The sequence below is a fragment of the Cololabis saira genome, chromosome 9, assembly GCF_033807715.1.
Source record: "Cololabis saira isolate AMF1-May2022 chromosome 9, fColSai1.1, whole genome shotgun sequence".
Classification (NCBI taxonomy): domain Eukaryota; kingdom Metazoa; phylum Chordata; class Actinopteri; order Beloniformes; family Belonidae; genus Cololabis; species Cololabis saira.
Window position 1 is genome coordinate 29,549,359 of NC_084595.1, and position 20,605 is coordinate 29,569,963.

General features: G+C 39.8%; 3 protein-coding genes across 3 annotated transcripts; 1 reads left to right on the forward strand and 2 right to left on the reverse strand.

The window, feature by feature from the left end:
• Positions 1 to 957: 957 nt before the first annotated feature.
• On the reverse strand, positions 958 to 3,504 carry iscua (iron-sulfur cluster assembly enzyme a). The gene is made up of 5 exons (XM_061730001.1): positions 3,347 to 3,504; positions 3,031 to 3,144; positions 1,887 to 1,997; positions 1,722 to 1,800; positions 958 to 1,297 (listed from the first exon to the last, which is right to left on the reverse strand). Exons 1-5 carry the CDS (start codon positions 3,446 to 3,448, stop codon positions 1,212 to 1,214), a joined length of 492 nt encoding a protein of 163 aa, XP_061585985.1. The 5' UTR covers positions 3,449 to 3,504; the 3' UTR covers positions 958 to 1,211.
• A 1,786-nt stretch (positions 3,505 to 5,290) lies between these two features.
• On the forward strand, positions 5,291 to 16,160 carry sart3 (spliceosome associated factor 3, U4/U6 recycling protein). The gene is made up of 19 exons (XM_061729139.1): positions 5,291 to 5,498; positions 7,442 to 7,568; positions 7,665 to 7,769; positions 7,866 to 8,050; positions 8,356 to 8,461; positions 9,208 to 9,332; positions 9,430 to 9,585; positions 9,951 to 10,089; positions 10,299 to 10,406; positions 10,536 to 10,613; positions 10,686 to 10,744; positions 11,066 to 11,175; positions 11,266 to 11,378; positions 12,520 to 12,596; positions 12,683 to 12,854; positions 12,942 to 13,375; positions 13,730 to 13,882; positions 14,011 to 14,198; positions 14,318 to 16,160. Exons 1-19 carry the CDS (start codon positions 5,298 to 5,300, stop codon positions 14,487 to 14,489), a joined length of 2,808 nt encoding a protein of 935 aa, XP_061585123.1. The 5' UTR covers positions 5,291 to 5,297; the 3' UTR covers positions 14,490 to 16,160.
• Positions 15,926 to 20,281, reverse strand: ficd (FIC domain protein adenylyltransferase). The gene is made up of 2 exons (XM_061729140.1): positions 19,699 to 20,281; positions 15,926 to 17,732 (listed from the first exon to the last, which is right to left on the reverse strand). Exons 1-2 carry the CDS (start codon positions 19,982 to 19,984, stop codon positions 16,633 to 16,635), a joined length of 1,386 nt encoding a protein of 461 aa, XP_061585124.1. The 5' UTR covers positions 19,985 to 20,281; the 3' UTR covers positions 15,926 to 16,632.
• Between the last annotated feature and the right edge of the window lie 324 nt (positions 20,282 to 20,605).

The following is a 20,605-nucleotide window of genomic DNA, read 5'->3' on the forward strand; positions in this document are numbered from 1 at the left end:
ACAGAAACTGCCTGCGCTCAGTCCCTGAGAACACCTTCGACAGCCTGCCACGTCTCAGATCTGTGGACCTCGCCAACAACCTGTGGGTCTGCGAGTGCAGCATTTTGTATCTTTACCGCTGGCTGCTGAGCGGCAGGCTGAGGATGGCTACACATCTGGTGTGCAAAGAGCCAGCACATCTCGCCCACCACCTGCTTCTGAACATTTCGGTCGTGTCCATCTGCCCGTGTGTCCTGAAGCCAAACGACAGGTCTGATCGGCTAGATGTCACAGCAAAACCAACAGACCAAAGCTCATGTGAAAACATGGAGAATTTGGGAGACTGGTTGCAGAGAATATCCAAAAAGTCCACTGTTTCTAAAGCTCATGCTGTTCAAAAACCTTCATGGTCCCCCATCTTTCATTACTCTTTGGATACTGTGAGCTATGAAGAGTGCTTATCCCTAAATAAAACCCAAACAGTCAACCCTTTCCATTTAAAAACGACTACTTCTGTCCCAGAAGATGAGCAAAGATGCAGAGAAAACATTACAGCTCTGTACCCTCAGAGTAATACGACCGCTGATGAGGTGTCAACCAACAAACTCTCCCCCATGTTCAACCCTCAGGTTTGTCCCCAGCAGGACTCTGCAGTGATCATTGCCCTGCTTGCCGTGCTGTGTGTACTTTCAGCTCTCGTCATATTGGCGGTGCTGACTGTGCTGAAACAGTTGCTGCTGTGCCAGCAGAGGGTCGGCCCGGCTGCTGTGGGATCTGCTGGATGACTGCAGCACACACACTTCAAAAGGATATAAACCTTTACATTCATAAGAAAATGGGATGATACCATTTGTTTTATTTTCTAAATACAAACTTTGGTTATTAGTCTAACTGTGTTTTATTTTTAAAGACAATTCAAATAAAAGCTCAGATCCAAAAAATAAAATACTAATTAAAAAAAGGACGAATAACAGATAATTTCAATACATTTCTGCTTTATTAAATATCTCATTGTTCTCACATGTAGGCAATTACTGCAAATTAGAAAAAAGAAAGTGGGCTGTCTTGATACAAGTTAAGAACCATCATTGTCATATATTCAACTGGGACACCCAACTTCAAAATCTTCAACACTTTTAATCACCCGCACCCCAAAAAACCTCAAACACTATGATCGTGATGAACCTGAGCCCAGTATCGAGGATACGAGGCTCCCTTGAAGAACAAGACCCTTAATTGCTGGCTTTGGCACGTTCCTCCTTGTCCTGTTTAAGTCTGTAGTCTGAAAGTGCTGCTTTAATGGCATCTTCGGCAAGCACTGGAAAAGAAAGGAGTAAGAGGGTTTCAGAGACACCATGAGCTTGAACAAACTGCAGAAAAGGCCTTTGTTTCAGGACATTACATGCTAAGAAAACCAGAATCCTCACTGGATTTCTGTTTAAACTTGTGGCAAATGTGAATAAATTATTCTCTCACATATTAAAAAAAGGGGAATGGAGGTGACACAAGTATCAAAAGTAATTTTTCCCAGCCATTAGGGTCAGAATTTATTGATATGGTTTGCGGCTTCAAAAAGGCCAAGTAGAAATTATGTACACCAATGATTTTGCTCGGAGGACATAACTTTGTAAACTTGTTGGGAACAGTTTGACGCATGATAATGTTAGATAGAGGCTATCAAAATAAAACATATATGCTAGAAGCACCAACGTTTTTTGTTTTTTTTCCCTCAAATAACTTACTGGAACAATGGAGTTTGACTGGAGGCAGGCAGAGTTCTTTGGCAATTTCTGTGTTTTTTATCTTTAGAGCTTCATCAACCTGAAAGACAAAAAGAGCCTAATCAGATCCTTAACCAAAAATCAATACTTGAGTTGATGCTCTTGGACTGTTTAGTGCAAACTTACAGACTTCCCCTTCACCCACTCTGTTGCTAAGGAGCTGGAGGCAATGGCTGATCCGCAGCCAAACGTCTTGAATTTTGCATCCACTATCTTTCCATTTTCGTCCACTTGGATCTGAAATCAACACAGAGCCTGACAGTTTCATGTTCATCGGGACATTTAAGTCTTTATAACAGCATTGACCATAGACATATATACGTAGACGCCCCATAGAGCGCTGAGCCGTACGTCAACGACGCCGCCATATTGGATGCGGCAAGACTGCGCTGTAAACTAATACAAGTAAATGGACTTTCTACAAAGAAATTTACGTTTTACGTCTCATTTATTCATTCACACACACACACTAATATACTTGGGAAACAGTTAGGCCACAAATATAATATATTTAATTTTCTCAGATGGCAAAAATAAGAACTTTATTGATCCCACATAGGAGTAATTCATGTTATAACAGCTATATAGAGAACAAGGTAGTGCCGAAAAACAATATATATCCACCCTCACAAAAATAAGAAAAATAGATAAACATATTTTCTCATTAACAAAACAAATTAAAAAAAACCCATATTTGAACCATTTTTATTTATATTGTTATTTTATTTATATTTGTTATTTTATTGTCTGAAAAATGGTTCAAATATGTTATTTTGTTCTCAAAAGTGGGGACACCAGCAGCGCTCCTGTTATTCTGTTTTTTTATGTTATTTTGTTATTTGAAAATGTTTTAATTTGTTTTGTTGATGAGAAAATATGTTTCTCTATTTTTCTTATTTTTGTGAGGGGGGATATATATTGTTTTTCGGCACTACCTTGTTCTCTATAGCTGATATAACATGAATGTGGGATCAATAAAGTTCTTATTTTTGCCATCTGAGAACATTTAATGTATTTTATTTGGTGCCTAACTGTTTCCCAAGTATATTAGTGCGTGTGTTAATGAATAAATGAGACGTAAAACGTAAATTTCTTTGTAGAAAGGCGCTTTATGAAAATAAGTCAATTTACTTGTTTACAGCGCCGTCTTGCCTCATCCAATATGGCGGCGTCGTTGCCGCATCGCAGCAGCGGCAAGAACACTGGATGCGGCGTCTACGCATATATGCCTTATAACAGCATTGACCCCTGGTGGTGACCTGCAGCTTACCTGAAGTTTCATAACATCGCCACAGGCGGGTGCACCCACCAGCCCCGTGCCCACACTCTTGTTGTTTTTGTCCAGAGAACCCACATTCCTCGGGTTTTCGTAGTGGTCCACTACCTTCGGTGGGGGGGAAAAAAATGAACGAAGCAAAAAAACTTAAGATATACATTGCTGTTGTCTTGTAGGATGTGAGATACATGGAAAGAGCATTGATGTTTAGTGAGCTACGCCTACTACTGGCCAAAACAGAACGTCCCGTGTTGAAAGATAAGGTGAATTAGTTACAAGAACAACGTGGAGACATGTGTCGGTCTGTTACCTTCTTGTGGTAGCAGCAAAGCGCATTCAGCTCTGGTCGGAAGAGCCTCCTGTTAGATGATAACAGCAAGGACGCTGACTTTCGTAAGGAGACGGTCGCCATGTTCCTACAACGACTGCGAGCGGAAGATAACGAGTGAGACCGAGCGAGGACGAAGCCTTTATTGACAAACAGCGGAGCGTCACGGCATCAGCCCCCACTAGCGGCAGCGTGGAGGCTCCGCCTCGCTCATGTTGCTGGTGTAGCGCACGATTTGGTTCCCATGGCGAACTCGCGCTTCTACGGAAGAGGATTAGGGCCATGCAGGAGAAAAATAAAAATAATATTTTAGAGGATGGAGCTTTTTTTTTCATAATGCACTTCCAGAAAAAAGTCGAAATGTCGAGAAAAAAGTCGAAATGTCGAGACAGCAGTTAGTAGAAATGATAAGCTGTTGAGAGGAAGGGTTGCTGTTTGTGTCTCTGCCTGTTCTGTGTGGCATCCCCCCTGAAATAAGAACGGTCAAAATCATCCCCCCTTTCCATACCTTATGTCATTTCATCAATGAAGGTGGTGCTACTGCTATTTCAACATTTAGAGTCATCACCAGAAAAATAACACCAGAAAAATAACTTATTTGACAATTTTCACCTGTTTCAAGTAAAGTTTCACTTGAAATAAGTAGGAAAATCTGTCAATGGGACAAGATTTATCTTCTCATTACAAGCAATAAAATCTTGTTCCACATGCAGATTTTTCTGCTTATTTTAAGTGAAAATCTACTTGAAACAGGAGAAAATTGTTGTTTTTTCCAGTGATGAGTCTTGTTTTAAGTGTAATGAAATTTTTTTTTACTAAAATGAGACATTTTAACAAAAAATAAGACAAATGTTCTTGTTGAGATTTTGAGTTTTTGCAGTGATCCATTTTACTTATCCTGTGAAGGACAGAGTCATATTGATAAGTTCAGAAAACTGTTTTTTATTGTTGTGTTTTGATGTATTTGATGTAAGCCCAGTGGATATTTAAAGCTTACAGAAGGCTGCATTTAACTGCTGCTATGTCATTCCTGCAGTATTTCTGCAGGTGTTTTGGTCAGTGCTATTATTTGTAATATATTATATTATTTGTAATCAGCACAAATTATCTGTCCCCATATGATAAAATCCATCATCCCCCCTGATTTTTTTTACAACTCGAGTACTGACTACAAGCATTATCAACACAAACATTATCGAAAAAATAGTTACTGAAAAGGCACAGGCATAATGCTTATATTAATGCCTGTCCTACATAGAAACAAACAAACAATAGCAAAACTAAACCAGAAAAGGAGGACCAATAAGGTTAGCGTCATTCCATAGTTTAACTCCCACAACAGATATACATCTCCTTTTAGTCTCTTTTCTAGCTTTTTGTATATATATATATATATATATATATATATATATATATATATATATATATATATATATATATATATATATATATATATATATATATATATATATATATATATATATACATATATATATATATATTATTAAATGATATGTTATATATTAAATTGAATATAGATTAAAATGCATATTTATGATTTAGGTTTTTACCAACTTGGTATTAACCATTAATATGTATGCAGACAAAAAAAAGAAATGATAAGAACGTGAAGTTCAACAAAGTAAATATTATGTTTAATATAACCACAGTCACGAAAACAGCAAATCACTTTAAAACAATAAATAAAACAATAAATAAATAAAACAATAAATAAATAAATAAATAAATAAATAAATAAATAAATAAATAAATAAATAAATACATAAATAAATACATAAATAATATATTTTTTTTTTTAAGTTTTCCGACGGTGCGCGTTCAGGCCGGGAGAGGGCTCTAATTAGACCAGGAGACAGAGTTCCACGCTACACCGACTCGGAGGCTGGTTGTTACCAGGCAGACACTTTCCAACATGGCAGCGCCGAGCAACGCAGAGCAAACGCAGTTGCAAGACATGGAGGAGGAAGAAGCAGGGATGGAGGAGAGAGAGATGGAATCGGAGGAGGAAGACGAGGAGGAGGGCATGGGTGTAGAAAACTCAGACGACGAAGATGGGGATTCGTCTGAGGACGAGAAAGAGAACGAAGCGGAGATCCAGCGTCTGGAGGAGCAGGTAACAGCGTTAAGGCTGATTTATGGTTCCGCGTTACACCAACGCAGAGTCTACGTCGTAGATACGCCGTACTCTACGGCGTAGGCTCTGCGTCGGTGTAACGCAGAACCATAATTCAGGCTTTAGCCGCGCAGCTAAGCAGAATGAATGAGCCGCAAAACAAAGTTGAGTTAAATAAGGCGGGCTTGTTACAAGTGTGAGCCGCTCAAACCACACATCGTTTGATTGAAAACGGAGTGCCTGGTTGAATTGGCAACCATTAATCAAAACACTGAAGTAAACAGTATTAAACGACGTCACTGATTAGCTGCTGCTAATTGGAGATGCTAACAGCTTGTCTCACCACGCTGTTACATCCCATCATGATGGATCTACATGCTCAATGGAATAAGAAACCCTGGAAATACAAAGTGCACATTGTCCGGTCTGAAGTGGGTCTGGACGTTTCACTGCTGAAAGTGTTCAACCACATTTAAAGCTGTTGTAAGTGAAACATCAGATTCTGACAGCAGAATGAAAACACAAGATCATACGTTTCTCAAGAGTTTACTTCCCCCAACTTAGACCCGTACGTAAGACTTAAATATCCACAAGAAAGCTGAAGTTTGTACAGTAGTGTTGATCATGTTTACAGTATGTAGGTAAATATTAGATTAATGTCATTATGACACACATATTTATTTATTAAAGGTTTATGCTTCAATATTTTCTGCTGTAACTGCATTCATGTTTGTTTTAGATTGATTGATTGAATTGTTTATTTCGAACACATAAGGAAAAAAATATAAAATGTTAAAACAAATTCAAAACATACAGAAAAAAAGCAACAACAACAAAAACGTAATACAAACAGGGAAAAAAAACAGTGTCCGAAAAGGAGCAGGTAGAAGTAAAACTTATTTAACCCTGCCCCTTTGTTACCTCTATTATAAATTAAACATAAAAATTAATAATAAATAGCTGCTAATTTACCCATTACATTCAGAATCAGAATCAGCTTTATTGGCCAGGTTCGAACATTGTCCAACAAGGAATTTGACTCCGGTAATTTCGCTTTTTTTTAGGCTACCGATTTTCCCATTGGTTGTGCCTTTGCACCTAACCAGCTAACAAACACAATCTTTCCTTAACATAAATCCTCCTCAATCAAATAACTTCCCAGAACTTCCTTTTTATACCGTTTTTTTTAAATTGATTTATATTTGGACATTGCTTCAACCCATCACCCAACCCATTCCATAGATCCACTCCAACAACTGAGATGGTTAGGATCGGTTGCTCATCATGTCCAGACCGATCTGTGTTTGGCTCAACTTTTAACATTCAGGTTCAGGGAAATAAAGCTTTTGATTAAGATGCACAGATTTATCACTGGCTCAAGTGTTTTTCAGAGTTTGAATTATAAAGGTCGTGTGACACAGTTGTCCCCACTGTTGATGCTCATCTGACAGATATGATAAAACACAGAGATAGGCGGTAACAGAACATTGCACATAAGCTGCAGGTTGGTCACATCTCGTGATTAAAAGATAATCTTAAGGGGTGACTCTGAAGTGAAGGCTCCCCTTCACTGCCTCCCTTTGCTACTTCAAAATATCTACGAAGAAGTGCTGAGAAGAATTGAAGATATTCTCTGCAAATGAGAAAAAGGGGTTGAAAAATATTATATGCAGAAAGCAGAAGAGGAGATTTCTGTTCAAAACGATCAAGCATTTGGCAGACTTGCGTCAGATATCAACATATGAAGGCAGAAGGCCACAGACATTTTAGCCACTTATATGCCAGAAAGAACAGTAGAGTTTTCATTACCATTACGTGAATTTCCCCGCTGTGGGAATAATAAAGGAATATCTTATCTTATCTTATCTTATTATTGATTGATTGTTTCATTTGAATGCTTTGAATTGCATTGCTCAGTCTCCTCATTCTGCATTTGTTTTCAGTTGTCAATCAATGCTTTTGACTACAATTGCCACGTTGATCTTATTAAACTGCTTAAACAAGAGGGAGAACTTGTCCGCCTGCGGAAGGCAAGGCAGAAGATGAGCGAACTTTTCCCTCTCACTGAAGGTTGGTACATGTCTGTCGCAGCTCTTGGATACGACAAAGCTGCAGCTCGGCATTATTTACAAGTAAAAATGCATATTTTTGTTTTACATCCTGCAGAGATCTGGCTAGACTGGCTCAAAGATGAGATCAGTCTGACTGAGGAAGAGTCGAATCGAGACACAGTGTACGAGCTCTTTGAGAGAGCTGTAAAAGACTATATCTGTGAGTTAACTAACCACTCACCTGCTTCTTCTGGTAGTCTTTTACGCTGTGGTTTTTGCATGGTCTTGACATTTGATTCTGTGTCTTCTTACACAGGTCCAGATATTTGGCTTGAATATGCCCAGTACTCAATTGGGGGCATGGGCTCACCAGGTGGCATAGACAAGGTGAGATCCATCTTTGAAAGAGCGGTGACGGCTGTGGGGCTTCACATGACCAAGGGACAGACGGTGTGGGAGGCGTACAGAGAGTTTGAGAATGCCATTCTGTCCACAGTGCAGGTTTGTGTTTCCATCAGTTGTAGAGGTCTTTTCAGCAGTCAAATACAGACCCTTTTTTTTTTGTTAATGTTTCGTGTTACAAATTTGTGTGCCTGACATGTTCACTGAGATGCTGTACAGATTTTAGATTTAAATAATTTCTTGGCAGTTTAAGTGCTGTATATTTACAGGTGTTATGAGTTAATACTGTACTAGTAGAGCATGTTTTTGCATTCAAATTCTTCTTCAACTCAGAGAAATACCAACTGCTTTATATTATGTTCTTCTATGTGAGTGAATTTCAGCACCCTTTTCTCTGTTCTCAGCCTCCTCCTGGCAGGATTCCCAGCCGTGATGAACAGGAGCGGCTGAAGGCTCAGCTCGACCGAATCCACACACTGTTTCGTCGCCAGTTGGCAATCCCCTTAATGGGTGAGCATGGCGGTTCCTCTGTCCAGATGGTGTCTTGTAAAAACGGAGCCGACTCCTGTCAGGAGGAGCGTTTATCGAGGCCATATATATATATATATATATATATATATATATATATATATATATATATATATACACACATACATACAGGACTGTCTCAGAAAATTAGAATATTGTGATAAAGTTCTTTATTTTCTGTAATGCAATTAAAAAAACTAAAATGTCATACATTCTGGATTAATTACAAATCAACTGAAATATTGCAAGCCTTTTATTATTTTAATATTGCTGATTATGGTTTACAGTTTAAGATTAAGATTCCCAGAATATTCTAATTTTTTGAGATAGGATATTTGAGTTTTCTTAAGCTGTAAGCCATGATCAGCAATATTAAAATAATAAAAGTCTTGCAATATTTCAGTTGATTTTTAATGAATCCAGAATGTATGACATTTTTGTTTTTGTAATTGCATTACAGAAAATCACAATATTCTAATTTTCTGAGACAGTCCTGTATATGCATACATAATGGTCATTTGGGACAAAGTGTCTAGGTGGCTTTTGAAATATCAATTTGTGTCTTTATTCTTGGAGGTGGGGGAGGGGTTAGTTCTGGTGAAGAAAGAACAATTTAAAAATGTTTGCTCACTCTGAATGTTGCTTGTATTGTCTGATGTGTAATAATTTATAGAAACAAAGAAATTGCTCTATTCATTTCAAGACCTTTGTGCTTTGCCTCTTTGTAGACATGGAAGCTACCTATGCAGAGTATGAGGAGTGGTCTGAACAGGGCGTGCCTGAGACCACCACACACCAATACAAAAAGGTCTTGCAGCAGATGGAGAAGTGCAAACCCTTTGAAGAGGCATTGGTAACTGTCCTGAAGAGCTATCCTCTCTTTTTAATTTGTTTGTTTTAAATGATATGCACAGTTTTGTAATGCATTACATCCTGCAATTCTGTTGCAGCTGGTAGCAGAACCTCCTAAGTTGGCAGAATACCAGGCGTATATCACATTTGAACTAAAGGAGGGCGACCCACCACGGATCCAGTTAACATTTGAGCGGGCTCTGGCTGAGAACTGCTTGGTACCTGACATGTGGGCAAAATACACTTTGTACCTGGTAAGTATTAGTTAGCGTTTGGCACACCTTCACCCTCAATGTCAAACTTTTGTTTTGTAGACCATTGCTTCTCATTAGAAGGGAATAAAGAAAATAATAAAAATGTCCTTTTACAAATATCTCATTGAATTTTATTTATCATAAAGATTTCTCAAATTCTCTATTTGAAGCTGTGACCGCTTTCCTCTGTGTGTATTAGTGTGTAGAGATCTGCGCTTTCACTTATAGGAAGTAGAATTTTATACAATTTACAGTTTAAACCCCCCCCCACATACTTGCTTATAAAAATGACCCTTTTAACAGTCATTGGTAAAATGTAGCATATTGTCTGCATTTTTTCCTCAATTTCTCTTTGGGCTCTGCAGGACCGTCAGCTGAAGATCAAAGACTTGGTCCTCTCCTCTCATGAGCGTGCGGTGAGAAACTGCCCCTGGACCATGAGTCTGTGGAAGAAGTACCTGCTGGCTCTGGAGAGGCACGGGACGGACCATCTCACTGTGTCAGGTAACCGCTGGACTCCTGGACTGGAAGAAGAAACACTTTGTGCAAGAGCTGTGTTTGTGTTTTCAGTAGAACATTAGTTGTATGTATCTGTGAAGGATGCTGTTGAAGTAGATTCATATGTGTTGTTTCAGACAAATATGAAATATCTAAAAATCATGAATATGTTAAACCCACCCCCCAACATTTTATCTTTCTGCTCTTTCATACAGATGTTTTTGAGAAGGCGCTGAATGCAGGCTTCATTCAAGCAACAGACTACGTGGAGATTTGGCAGGCACACCTCGACTACCTGAGGAGACGCGTGGATTTCAGTAAAGGTGACAGCGGTTGCATATCAAACACAGTTCCTCTGTTTGGGGGACAAACAACCTCTACATCTCATTCATGTCACGTCCTATTCATATCATATATACATATCAGTCTTGTTGTTAATTTTTCCTTTTCAGAATCAAGTAAAGAGTTAGAGGAGTTACGAGAGGCCTTCTCTCGATGCCTTGACTACATGAAACAAGATGTTGAAGAAAGTAGGTGGATTTCTTGATGTTTATTTTCCAGCAGCTCCAGTAATTGTCACTAACAGTCTTTTGTAACTGCAGGGTTTGGTGAAAGTGGAGATTCTTCTTGTGTTGTCATGCAGATTTGGGCGAGGATAGAGGTAACAAGTGTTACTATGACAACTATTTTCAACTGTGAGAGTGTAGTAGGAGGAGTGTTAAAAATTACCAGGAACTTGCATAATAAAACATAGTTGGAAACATTTTCTGGCAACCTTGAAGCATCACAAAATCACAACACCATAGTTTACTCAAATAAGGGTGTAGATGCACATCAGTTATTGATCAATAATAGAAACGGGTTGCCAAACAGTATAGCTTTTTGGGGAGGAGAATGTGTAAATGGTTCATGTTTTGTTCCTGTGACAATCTTTTGTGAAATATGAAGCTCCCAATTTGCATTTTTTGTGCTTTGCCTCCAGGCCCTCCACTGCAAGAACATGCAAAAAGCCAGAGAATTGTGGGATATTATCATGACTAAAGGGAACGCCAAATATGCCAACATGTGGTTAGAGTACTACAACCTTGAAAGGTCTGTTACCATTTTTTTTCGTGGGAGGGAACGACACAGGAACTGAGACACTGGGATTAATCTATTTTTATTTATTTTTTTCATCTATAGGTCTTATGGGGACTCCACTCACTGCCGAAAGGCTCTCCACAGAGCAGTCCAGTGCACCTCAGACTACCCAGAACACGTCTGTGAAGTGCTGCTTACCTTTGAGAGGGTAGAAGGTAGGTCTTATCAAAATAAAGAAATAAAAAAAATAAAAAATCATAATTAAATTATTAACATGTAGTGTTTTGGTTTTTCAGTACAAATTTGAAACGGTTCACTAAGTAATTGCCAGGTTTACAATTACAATAGTTATTTAATACTTCATAATGATTAATGCACTGAGAATGTTCTTTCATCTGCCAACAAGCACTATTGAAACATCTAGAATTACCTAAACGTATCATTTGTTTGATGTGATGACACTTTGTTTCACATGAATGCTTGTGCATAACTCAAAGGATGCTTTCAGGCTGATTACTCCAGTGATTAATCTCTTGCTGTGTGCCTTCATTTGAGATCAGTGGAGTGATGTTGAACAGAGGAAATGAGGCCTAATTGTGCAGACCAAATTGAAAATGGCTAACTAAGTTGACAAACAGGGAAATGAAACCGTATAACTTGGCAGCAGCATCTGCTCGTATTAAAGTCCTTTTTGAAGTCACTTCCTTGATCACAAACAGCCTGCTGGTTTTACTTGGATTCAGTTTCCACCAGATCCTTAACGTTGTTTGTTGTTTGTCTTTTTTTTTTTCATGTTTACCGCTCACTGTTATCATCTTTATTTTCTGTTTACCAGGCGGACTGACAAAACAACCGAAAAACATTAAAAATAAACAACAATAAAGCATAATTTTTAAACTGTTTTCTTAGGGGGTTTTATTTGTTGTTGTTTTCTTCAGATAAATGATTTATCACCTTGTTCTGCTGACAGCATCGTCCTCTTATGTATGTTCAGGGTGATGATGAAAAGTCTGGCTCGTACCTGGAACGTCATTGAGTGACTGGGTCATTCTAGTTTGTCTGAGTCCCGCTGCTGCAAACAGACACTTAGATGTGCACAAATACTGTTGCAGAATTGTTGTCCAGGTATTGTTGGTACAAATATATACGCTGGTGCCACAGCTCCGGTTACTACCTAAACTTCAAATTCAAATTATCTTTACAAAGCTGTGGAGCTTTTCTTATCTAGGCAACAGGATGTTCATTTCACGACTTGTGAACACGCATGAAGCATCAGCCCTATGAGCAGCGGTTGAGGAATGCATTTGTAATCAGTTAAGTTATTCAACAATTTTCAACATCCCTGACCTCCTCCAGGTTCGATGGAGGACTGGGATGTGGCGGTGCAGAAGACAGAAACACGGCTGAACAGGATCAATGAGCAGCGAGCAAAGGTAGAGCACATGTCATTACTGTAAGGGTTGGGTGGGTCGTTGGCGGGTGTTTGGGTGATGTTTTCTATAATCACCTCATGTGTCAGGCAGCACAGAAAGAAGCCAACCAGGCTCGCCAAGAGGAGGGGAGAGATGAGCAGAGACGGAGGGCCAGAGCTGATAAGAAGGCTCAGAAAAAGACCCAGAAGGGAACTCAAGCTGGGGAGAAGAGGAAGGCACATCAAGAAGATGGTCGGGATGAATGGAACGAGGACTATGGTAAAATACATTCATAACACTTTATGTATTTGAGGATTTTTCTTTTTCTTTATTCATATTTTCTAAATGGTCTTCTGTGTGATTTAGGTTCCAAGAGGCACAGAGGCAATGATGACAACGCTACAGACGAGTACATGGAGACCGAGGCCGGACTCTTCGGGAGGACTGCTCCCCCTGGCTTTAAAAAAGCCCAGCAAGGATCAGCAGCCGCAGCCCAGGGACACGGCGACGACAAGCCCGAGCTCCGAGATGACGGCTCCAGCGTATTCATCAGCAACCTAGCATACACTCTGAAGGAACCAGAGGATAAACTAAGAACGCTGTTTGAGATCTGTGGTCCAATCAAACAGATCCGACCAATTTTCAGCAACAACAAGCAAGTCTTCAAAGGTTACGGCTATATACAGTTTGAATCCCTGGCGTCGGTCTCTGAAGCCCTGAAACTGGACAGACAGGAGGTGGAGGGCAGGCCAATGTTTGTGTCTCCTTGTGTAGATAAAAACAAGAATCCCGACTTTAAGGTGAGTGAACTTTTTTTTGTCCTCCACTTGTTTTCTGCAGACTAAAAGAATGTTGAGAACTCTGCAGTTGTGGTTCAAGAATTAGCTCCAGTGACTCCTCGTCTCAATGAACCAAGCCTTAATTGTTGTATCACAGTAGTGAAAAGAAATGTACATGCATTTGCATTTTAATTGTCAAATATTCTGAAAAGATGGTAAAACATGTTTTGATGCATTTAGATAGATTTTGTTTTTATTTTTCCCATTTAGTCTCCCAGATATGACTAAGAAAAAAATAATTTCTATTGGCAGACCTTGCAAAAACCCATGAAACTGAACAATATATGTGATAAGTTTGCATAAATCTGATTTTAGGTGTTTAAATACAACACATCAATGGAAAAACACAAAATCTTCATCTCTGGACTGCCGTTTTCCTGCACTAAAGAGCAGCTGAAAGAAATCTGCAAAGGCCACGGCACCATCAAAGATATTCGTCTCGTCACATATCGCTCAGGAAAACCAAAGGTGAGGTTTTAAGAGGACAGCCGTGCCACTGTTGTCACTTTTAAAAGAGCAAATGATAAAACAGCAGCTGAGCGAAGTCAGAGGAGGGTCCGTCATCAACATGTTAACCTTCTGCTGTGTGATTTCAGGGTCTGGCATATGTCGAGTTTGCAGATGAAACTCAGGCCTCTCAGGCGGTGCTGAAACTTGATGGCATGGATGTAGAGGACAACAAAATCTCTGTTGCTATAAGCAACCCTCCTCGTAGAAACTTAATGGATAAACCTGGTTCCAGCAGGCCCACAGCAGACTTGATGCCCCGTCAGATTTATGGATCGTAAGTCTGCCAACCTTTTATTCTGTGCTGACTCAAACTCATGCACGTTGCCGCTGTTGTCAGACCTGAAACTTGATAAAATAATAAACCAGTTTTTTTTTCTTTCCCTGATGTTGTAGGAGAGGGAAAGGACGCACCCAGCTGTCTTTACTCCCGCGGTCTTTGCACCGTCAAACAGCAGCTGTAGGCAAAGCGGAGAACGGGACTGCAGCTGAAACCACAAGCACAGCAAGAGAAGAGTCCAAACCTTTGTCAAATTCAGACTTTGCCAGGATGCTTCTCCAAAAGTGAGAGGCGACGAGCAGCAGAAATACGACAGCGTTCACTCTGAAAGCCATCTTGTGTCCTTACAAATTAGTGTCGGTGAGTTTTCTGTAATTGGTTACCTGATAGTCCCTTTAAACTCAGTCACACTCTCATCATACATTGTGCAAAACTGCCTTAATTGTCATGGAAAAAAAAAACAAGATTTATTTTTCCCCCCTCCTTGTGTGTCATAGTTTTTGTGGGGCGTGTTTGAAGGAAGCTGCCAGGCTATTTTATAAAAGTGTATCATACTTGTGTGTAAATATACTGAATCTAAAGTTGCAAGCCTGCCGTTGCAAGTTCTCTGCTTTTTGTTGTGTATTTTAAAGGGATCAGACAGAAATTTATTGCAAAGAATCTTTTTTTTTGAATATTCTAAATAGTTAAAATTGTGAATGTTGTTTTATAAGGTATATGCTGTGATACGCGTGATGTGTGAACATAATGTGGATGTGCTATGGTGATGAAAAGAAACTACAACTGTGGTTGTGTAACTTACTTGGACATCTAAGGACACAGCTAACAATACTACCCATGATGCTTTTCAGACGGTTAACCACAACAAATTAATTAGTTATACACAATGCCATTTCTGAGTTAGCATCTGCTCTTTATCATCAGTATTATGACGCTGTTGAGATCAGCAACTGGTTGACTGTCTTTTCCTTTCTTTGAGTGTTTATTACTGCGTGAAAGATGCATTCATGTCATAATGCTGATGTTTGAGTTTATAATCACACAACTTCCAAGTCAACAATCTTTTTTCATAATGGTAAATGGCAGTGTATCTGTAACAGAACCGGACAGTTATGTCCTACTTCAGATGGGGATTTATGTGTCGTATTCCTGAGATTTCAGGTATATTTCAACCAACAGCTCCCACAACTTTAGTGACCTAGAGTTTTTTTTTTTTTTTTTTTAAAGAATGTATATAAATTTAAAGAGGAAATTAACCACATTTCCTTAATTCTGTGGAATTAAGAGTCCACATACTGTATAAGTAAGATGTCAATTTTGCTGAAGAAATTTTTTCATTCCAACTTCTGAGTAAAAAATGTCAAGCGTGTTGTATTTCCAATTGTTCTAAATGGAGAACCTTTATCAACTTTAGTTTTGTCCCCCAAATAATTGGAACTCTAATCTCAAGATATACTTATCAAATATTGTCTACATGCATCCCTCCAAGAGTTTTAAATGTGAATCTGAGACTTAGTTTGGACCAGATTTTTTTTTTTTTTTCAATGGTGGTCTCACTTTTGTCTCATTAATACTAAAAAATAATTATAAAAAAAATAAAACAGGTAACAGCTGTCATCTAACATATTTATGTTTGAAAAATAGAAAAAGGATCTATGCAGTTTTCCCCACGTCAGGGAATGAAGAGTTGTCTACCAGTCTTGTATGAATATGAATGATTCTGTGTACATAGTGTTCAGTACAGTACATTTTCTCTAATAGTTTGTAATAAAAAAACATTCACAACAGATGACAAATGTTGCTCTCACCACAGTGCCCTATTCTAAAACAAGTCTATAAAAGTCATCATCTTTATGTCCAGTATTAGAAGGTTGTGTTATGTGCATTGCTGTTTTGTATAAGAGTCACTGTTTTTAGTTAGGAGTATTGGTAAATAATAAAAGGACAGTTTTGATTTAATCTTTGTATTTCTTTTTTCTCTCTTGGGTATTTGTAATCAAGTTGTGTACATATTTCATCCCAGTATACATGATGAACGTCATTCCTCATCTAAACCACTGCAAGCTAAAGACACAATGAAAATGTATCGAACACTTTTATTTTAAAATAAATACATGAAAGTGCATTACAGTGATAGACATTTATCACAAAGATAATTAACATTTGCTCACTGTAGGCAACTCAAAAAGAAATGAGGTCGTTTATTTGTGTCAGCGGTAGCCAGTTAAGATTGTATTCTAATAAAAATCTCCAGGAAAATGTTACAAACTAATACTTATTTCATTTTATTAAGGAAAATAATGATTTGAATGAAAAGCTAAAACCAAATTCGCTTCAGCATGCTACAACAGCTGAACACATTTCACGATGGGATTAATATGAAACATGTTTAGACGGCCTGTGGCATGGATCTTTTCCTCCCCGCTCTACCTCAGTTGTGGACTGGGATGGTCTGTTTGCAGCTGGGATGGTGTGGGGCTGTGGGGTTGCCCGCAGTCTGACCGGCTTCAGGCAACCCCACAGCATGCTCTGTTGTAGAAAACAACAATGTGTCCAAAGTTATTTCAGTACATTTGGCTATAAAGCGAATAAAGGGTCGAACGTCACCCTCATTGGCTGTGTCCAGAGCTCCATAATATTCAGCCCTTTGCTCTTTACGGATAGTAATGGGCGGGTAGTTTGCTTGCATCAGGACAACGTTCATGAGCAGCCGTGAGGTGCGTCCGTTTCCATCTATAAAAGGGTGTATATACACAAGTTTGTAATGGGCAAGAGCTGCGTACTCCACAGGGTGAAGCTGCAGTGTTTCATCAGAGTTGAGCCACTGAACCAGCTCCTGCATGTGTCTCTGCAGGTCTTGAGGATGGGGTGGGATGTGGTGGCCCACAAATACCTGGCTGGTGCGCAGTCTCCCGCCCTCCACTGGGTCCACGTAGCCAAGCACCCGTCGGTGAATCTCCAGGATGTCAGTGACGGTTATGGCTCCTGATCTGGACAGCAGTGTGGTGTTGATGTACTTCATTGCTGCATCCACACCGATGGCCTCGTTCTGCTCCTGAAGACTCTTCCCAGGGACGGCGTAACGCGTCTCGATGATGTGACGAATCTCAGACAGAGTGAGCGTGCTGCCCTCAATGGCCACTGTGTGGTAGATGTGATGGTAGTAGGTTTCCTCCATCACTCGACGGAGTGCAGAGTTGCCTTTAGGAATGGACATGAGCCTTTGCACTTTACTGTCAATGATGCTGAAGTAACGTTGGTCAATCTCTTCCACCAAAGGAAGAGTTCGGTCGCGACTGACCAGAGCTCTCTCATTACACGGAGAGATGGCCAAGGCCTTTGTGTAGAGGTGGTCTGCTTGGACAACATCCTTCTCCTCCTCCAGAATGGTCCCCAACTCCGTCAGAGCATCCACGAAGTCTGGGTTCATACTAAGTGCATGTACCAACAGCTTGTGAGCCTTCTCCCTTTTCCCAAGTTTCTTCATCTCCAGAGCCTGCTGCAGTGCTGCTTTAGACTCCAGCTCCGTCTCTGCAATCAGAATCAAGAAAAGCAGCGTCAACATTACTCCAGACAAGCCCAGTTTCAGGTCACGTAGTTCACAACAGGTCCAAAATGTGTTATAAACATGCCACCTCTCAGCAGCTGCAGGGCAAACTTAACATCCAAACCAGAATCAAATCATTACTGGTCCAAAACCACAGCTCTTGTGATTAGTTCTTGCTGGAATACACCAAGAAGGAGCATTTTCCCTTCACAATAAAGGTAACTAAAGGAAGGGGAGGGGGAAATTGAAAACTTATAATTAAAGGAAAAGAAGAAAATGCGAGAATATGAAACATACCAAATTAAAAAGCAAACTGAAGGGGAACCCCCCCCCCCATCCCTTTCACTCTCATTTCTTCCTGCATTAATGACTCCCCCTTGTAAACCCTATTTATTTATTTATTTATTTATTTATTTATCTTTATTTACTTATTTATTTATTTTTGGCTGCATTCTTCTCCTTAAAAAAAACATCATTGTAGAACACCATCATACCCACACACACCACACACACGCATACATGCATAAGCGCACTCATACACGCACACACCATACTTTGTTGTTTTGTACCGTTTCGTTTGACTGTTTGTCCTGTCTGTTTTCTAGTGTAAATATAAAAACAAGGTAATGTAAGATCCTAGTGTTCGTTTGTCTGGTACACCATAAGAAAACCCGGGGAAAAGAATCAAAGTTAATACAGGCTTGCACAATGTTTTCCGAGGTATGCTTTAAGTTATAGGTGCGGATGTTGAACCTTATCTGTTAAAACATCTGTGGTTAAAGAAACCTAAACACGTCACACTTTCAGCCACATATATCCGGACGCTTTTTTCTTACTTGAGATGTTAACTCAGCAGATACCTAGGATCACTAAAACTTTGAGAAAAACAGGATGGAATCTATCTAGTTTTAAAACATCTGTTTCTCTTCTTTGTCTTCACCTAAAGAAAAAAAATCAGCAAAACAGTATAGTCCTACAAAGCAGGATGTGTTCCTGCATTGAGAGTAACTACCAGTGTAGAATCTTGTAGAAAAAGCCTTCAAACCTTTAAACAATATCATGAAATTCTTAGAGGTGTCAAGTAAAAAAGTACAAATACTTTGTTACCTTACTTAAGTAGAAATTTTGGTTATCTATACTTCACTGGAGTAATTATTTTTTAGACGACTTTTTACTTTTACTCCTTACATTTTGACGCAATTATCTGTACTTTTTACTCCTTACATTTTAAAAACAGCCTCGTTACTCTATTTCATTTTGGCCTTTAAAAAAAAACTATCCAGTTAAATTGCGCCATCCAGATAGAGTGAATTTGGTTGTGGTTGTTTCAGATGTTCTTGTCCAGTTTTGTTCTTACATCCGTTCCCTCAGATTCCTGCAACTAAACTTGGATGTACATTCCAATAAAGGTTAGGATAAATGATAACATGCCTCTGAAGTTTGACTTTTTGCACCATTACAATACTTATAGGCAACTAGTCATCATATCTCCTGCTCTCTGAAACACATGTTAATGCTCAATAGTACACATATATGGTTCTTTAATATATTTGCATTATACTAAGATGCATTCATTTTCAATGGCTTTTGTCCTTAATGGCTTTTTCCCCCCTTACATTACTTTTACTTTTATACTTTAAGTAGTTTTGAAACCAGTACTTTTATACTTTTACTTGAGTAAAAAACTTGAGCTGATAGTTCAACTTCTACATGAGTATTTTTAAACTCTAGTATCTATACTTCTACCTGAGTAATGAATGTGAATACTTTTGACACCTCTGGAAATCCTAAGAGTAACCAGATCACACTTAAATGTGATAAAGTTGTGCTCAAGAGATCCCCGTGTTGGTTGGCGCATCTTTTTATCTTCATCAACATATGGCAGCAACTTGAACTACAGAAAGAGTAAACTTCGTCTCACAAAAACCAATGACTGAAACGGGACTGGACCTTTGCTGGGCTTGGTCCTCTGGGGCAGCAGGTCCAGGGCGGTGAAGGGCACGGTGAGGCTGGTGGACTGCACCGCTGCAGGCGGCTCCGCGGGCCCCCACAGCCGGCAGCGCAGCCGCGTGAAGCCCCCGGCCCCCCCGCAGCAGCGCTGCTGCTGCTGCTGCTCCAGCCCGATCAGCGGCAGCAGCAGCACGGCCAGGGAGCCCAGCACCACGCACAGCAGCGGCCCCCATCCCCCCAGGACCCGGCGGCCGCTGTCGCAGCGCCACGTCGTCAAAGCAGCCATGATGACCCGGAGTTGGATCCTCCATCGTTCGGCGGTGCGGTCTCCATCTGGTTCCAGCCCTGCGGGAGAGCCGGAGGGAAAACACCGGCACCGGGATGCCGGCCGGCGGCAGGACTAGTAGCCTTCTGGGTAGTCAGTCACCGTCAGCTGTTAGGGTTCGGAGGCTCATTGGGTATTTAAGTATTTACATTTAATCATCTGCTTCGTTACCGTCACAGAGCTTGACTGAATTGTTCTCTGCGTCGACACAGCTGTTTACAAAACATACACATCATCTGCTTCCGCATGCGCCACCTAGAAATATTCTCCAATCCTATTGGACCAACGTGTTTTCAACACCAACGCTGATTGGCTGAAAATGCAGCAATACAACTAGTGGTTCGTAATCGTCAACTATTGGATAAGCAGGTGAATTATTTCCCTGAGTGCGGACTGTCAGGCAATGTTTACGCAACAGCTCTCGCTTTTTCTCTCATAACATAGTTACATAAAAATTATGCCATAGCAGAGAACAAGCCCTAATTTTGCATGGGTTTATGTTGTGTTTACATATGTTTATTTGAGTAAGTAATCAAATATTGCCATACCATACCTGTTTAGGGTCACAGGTTCTGCCGAAGC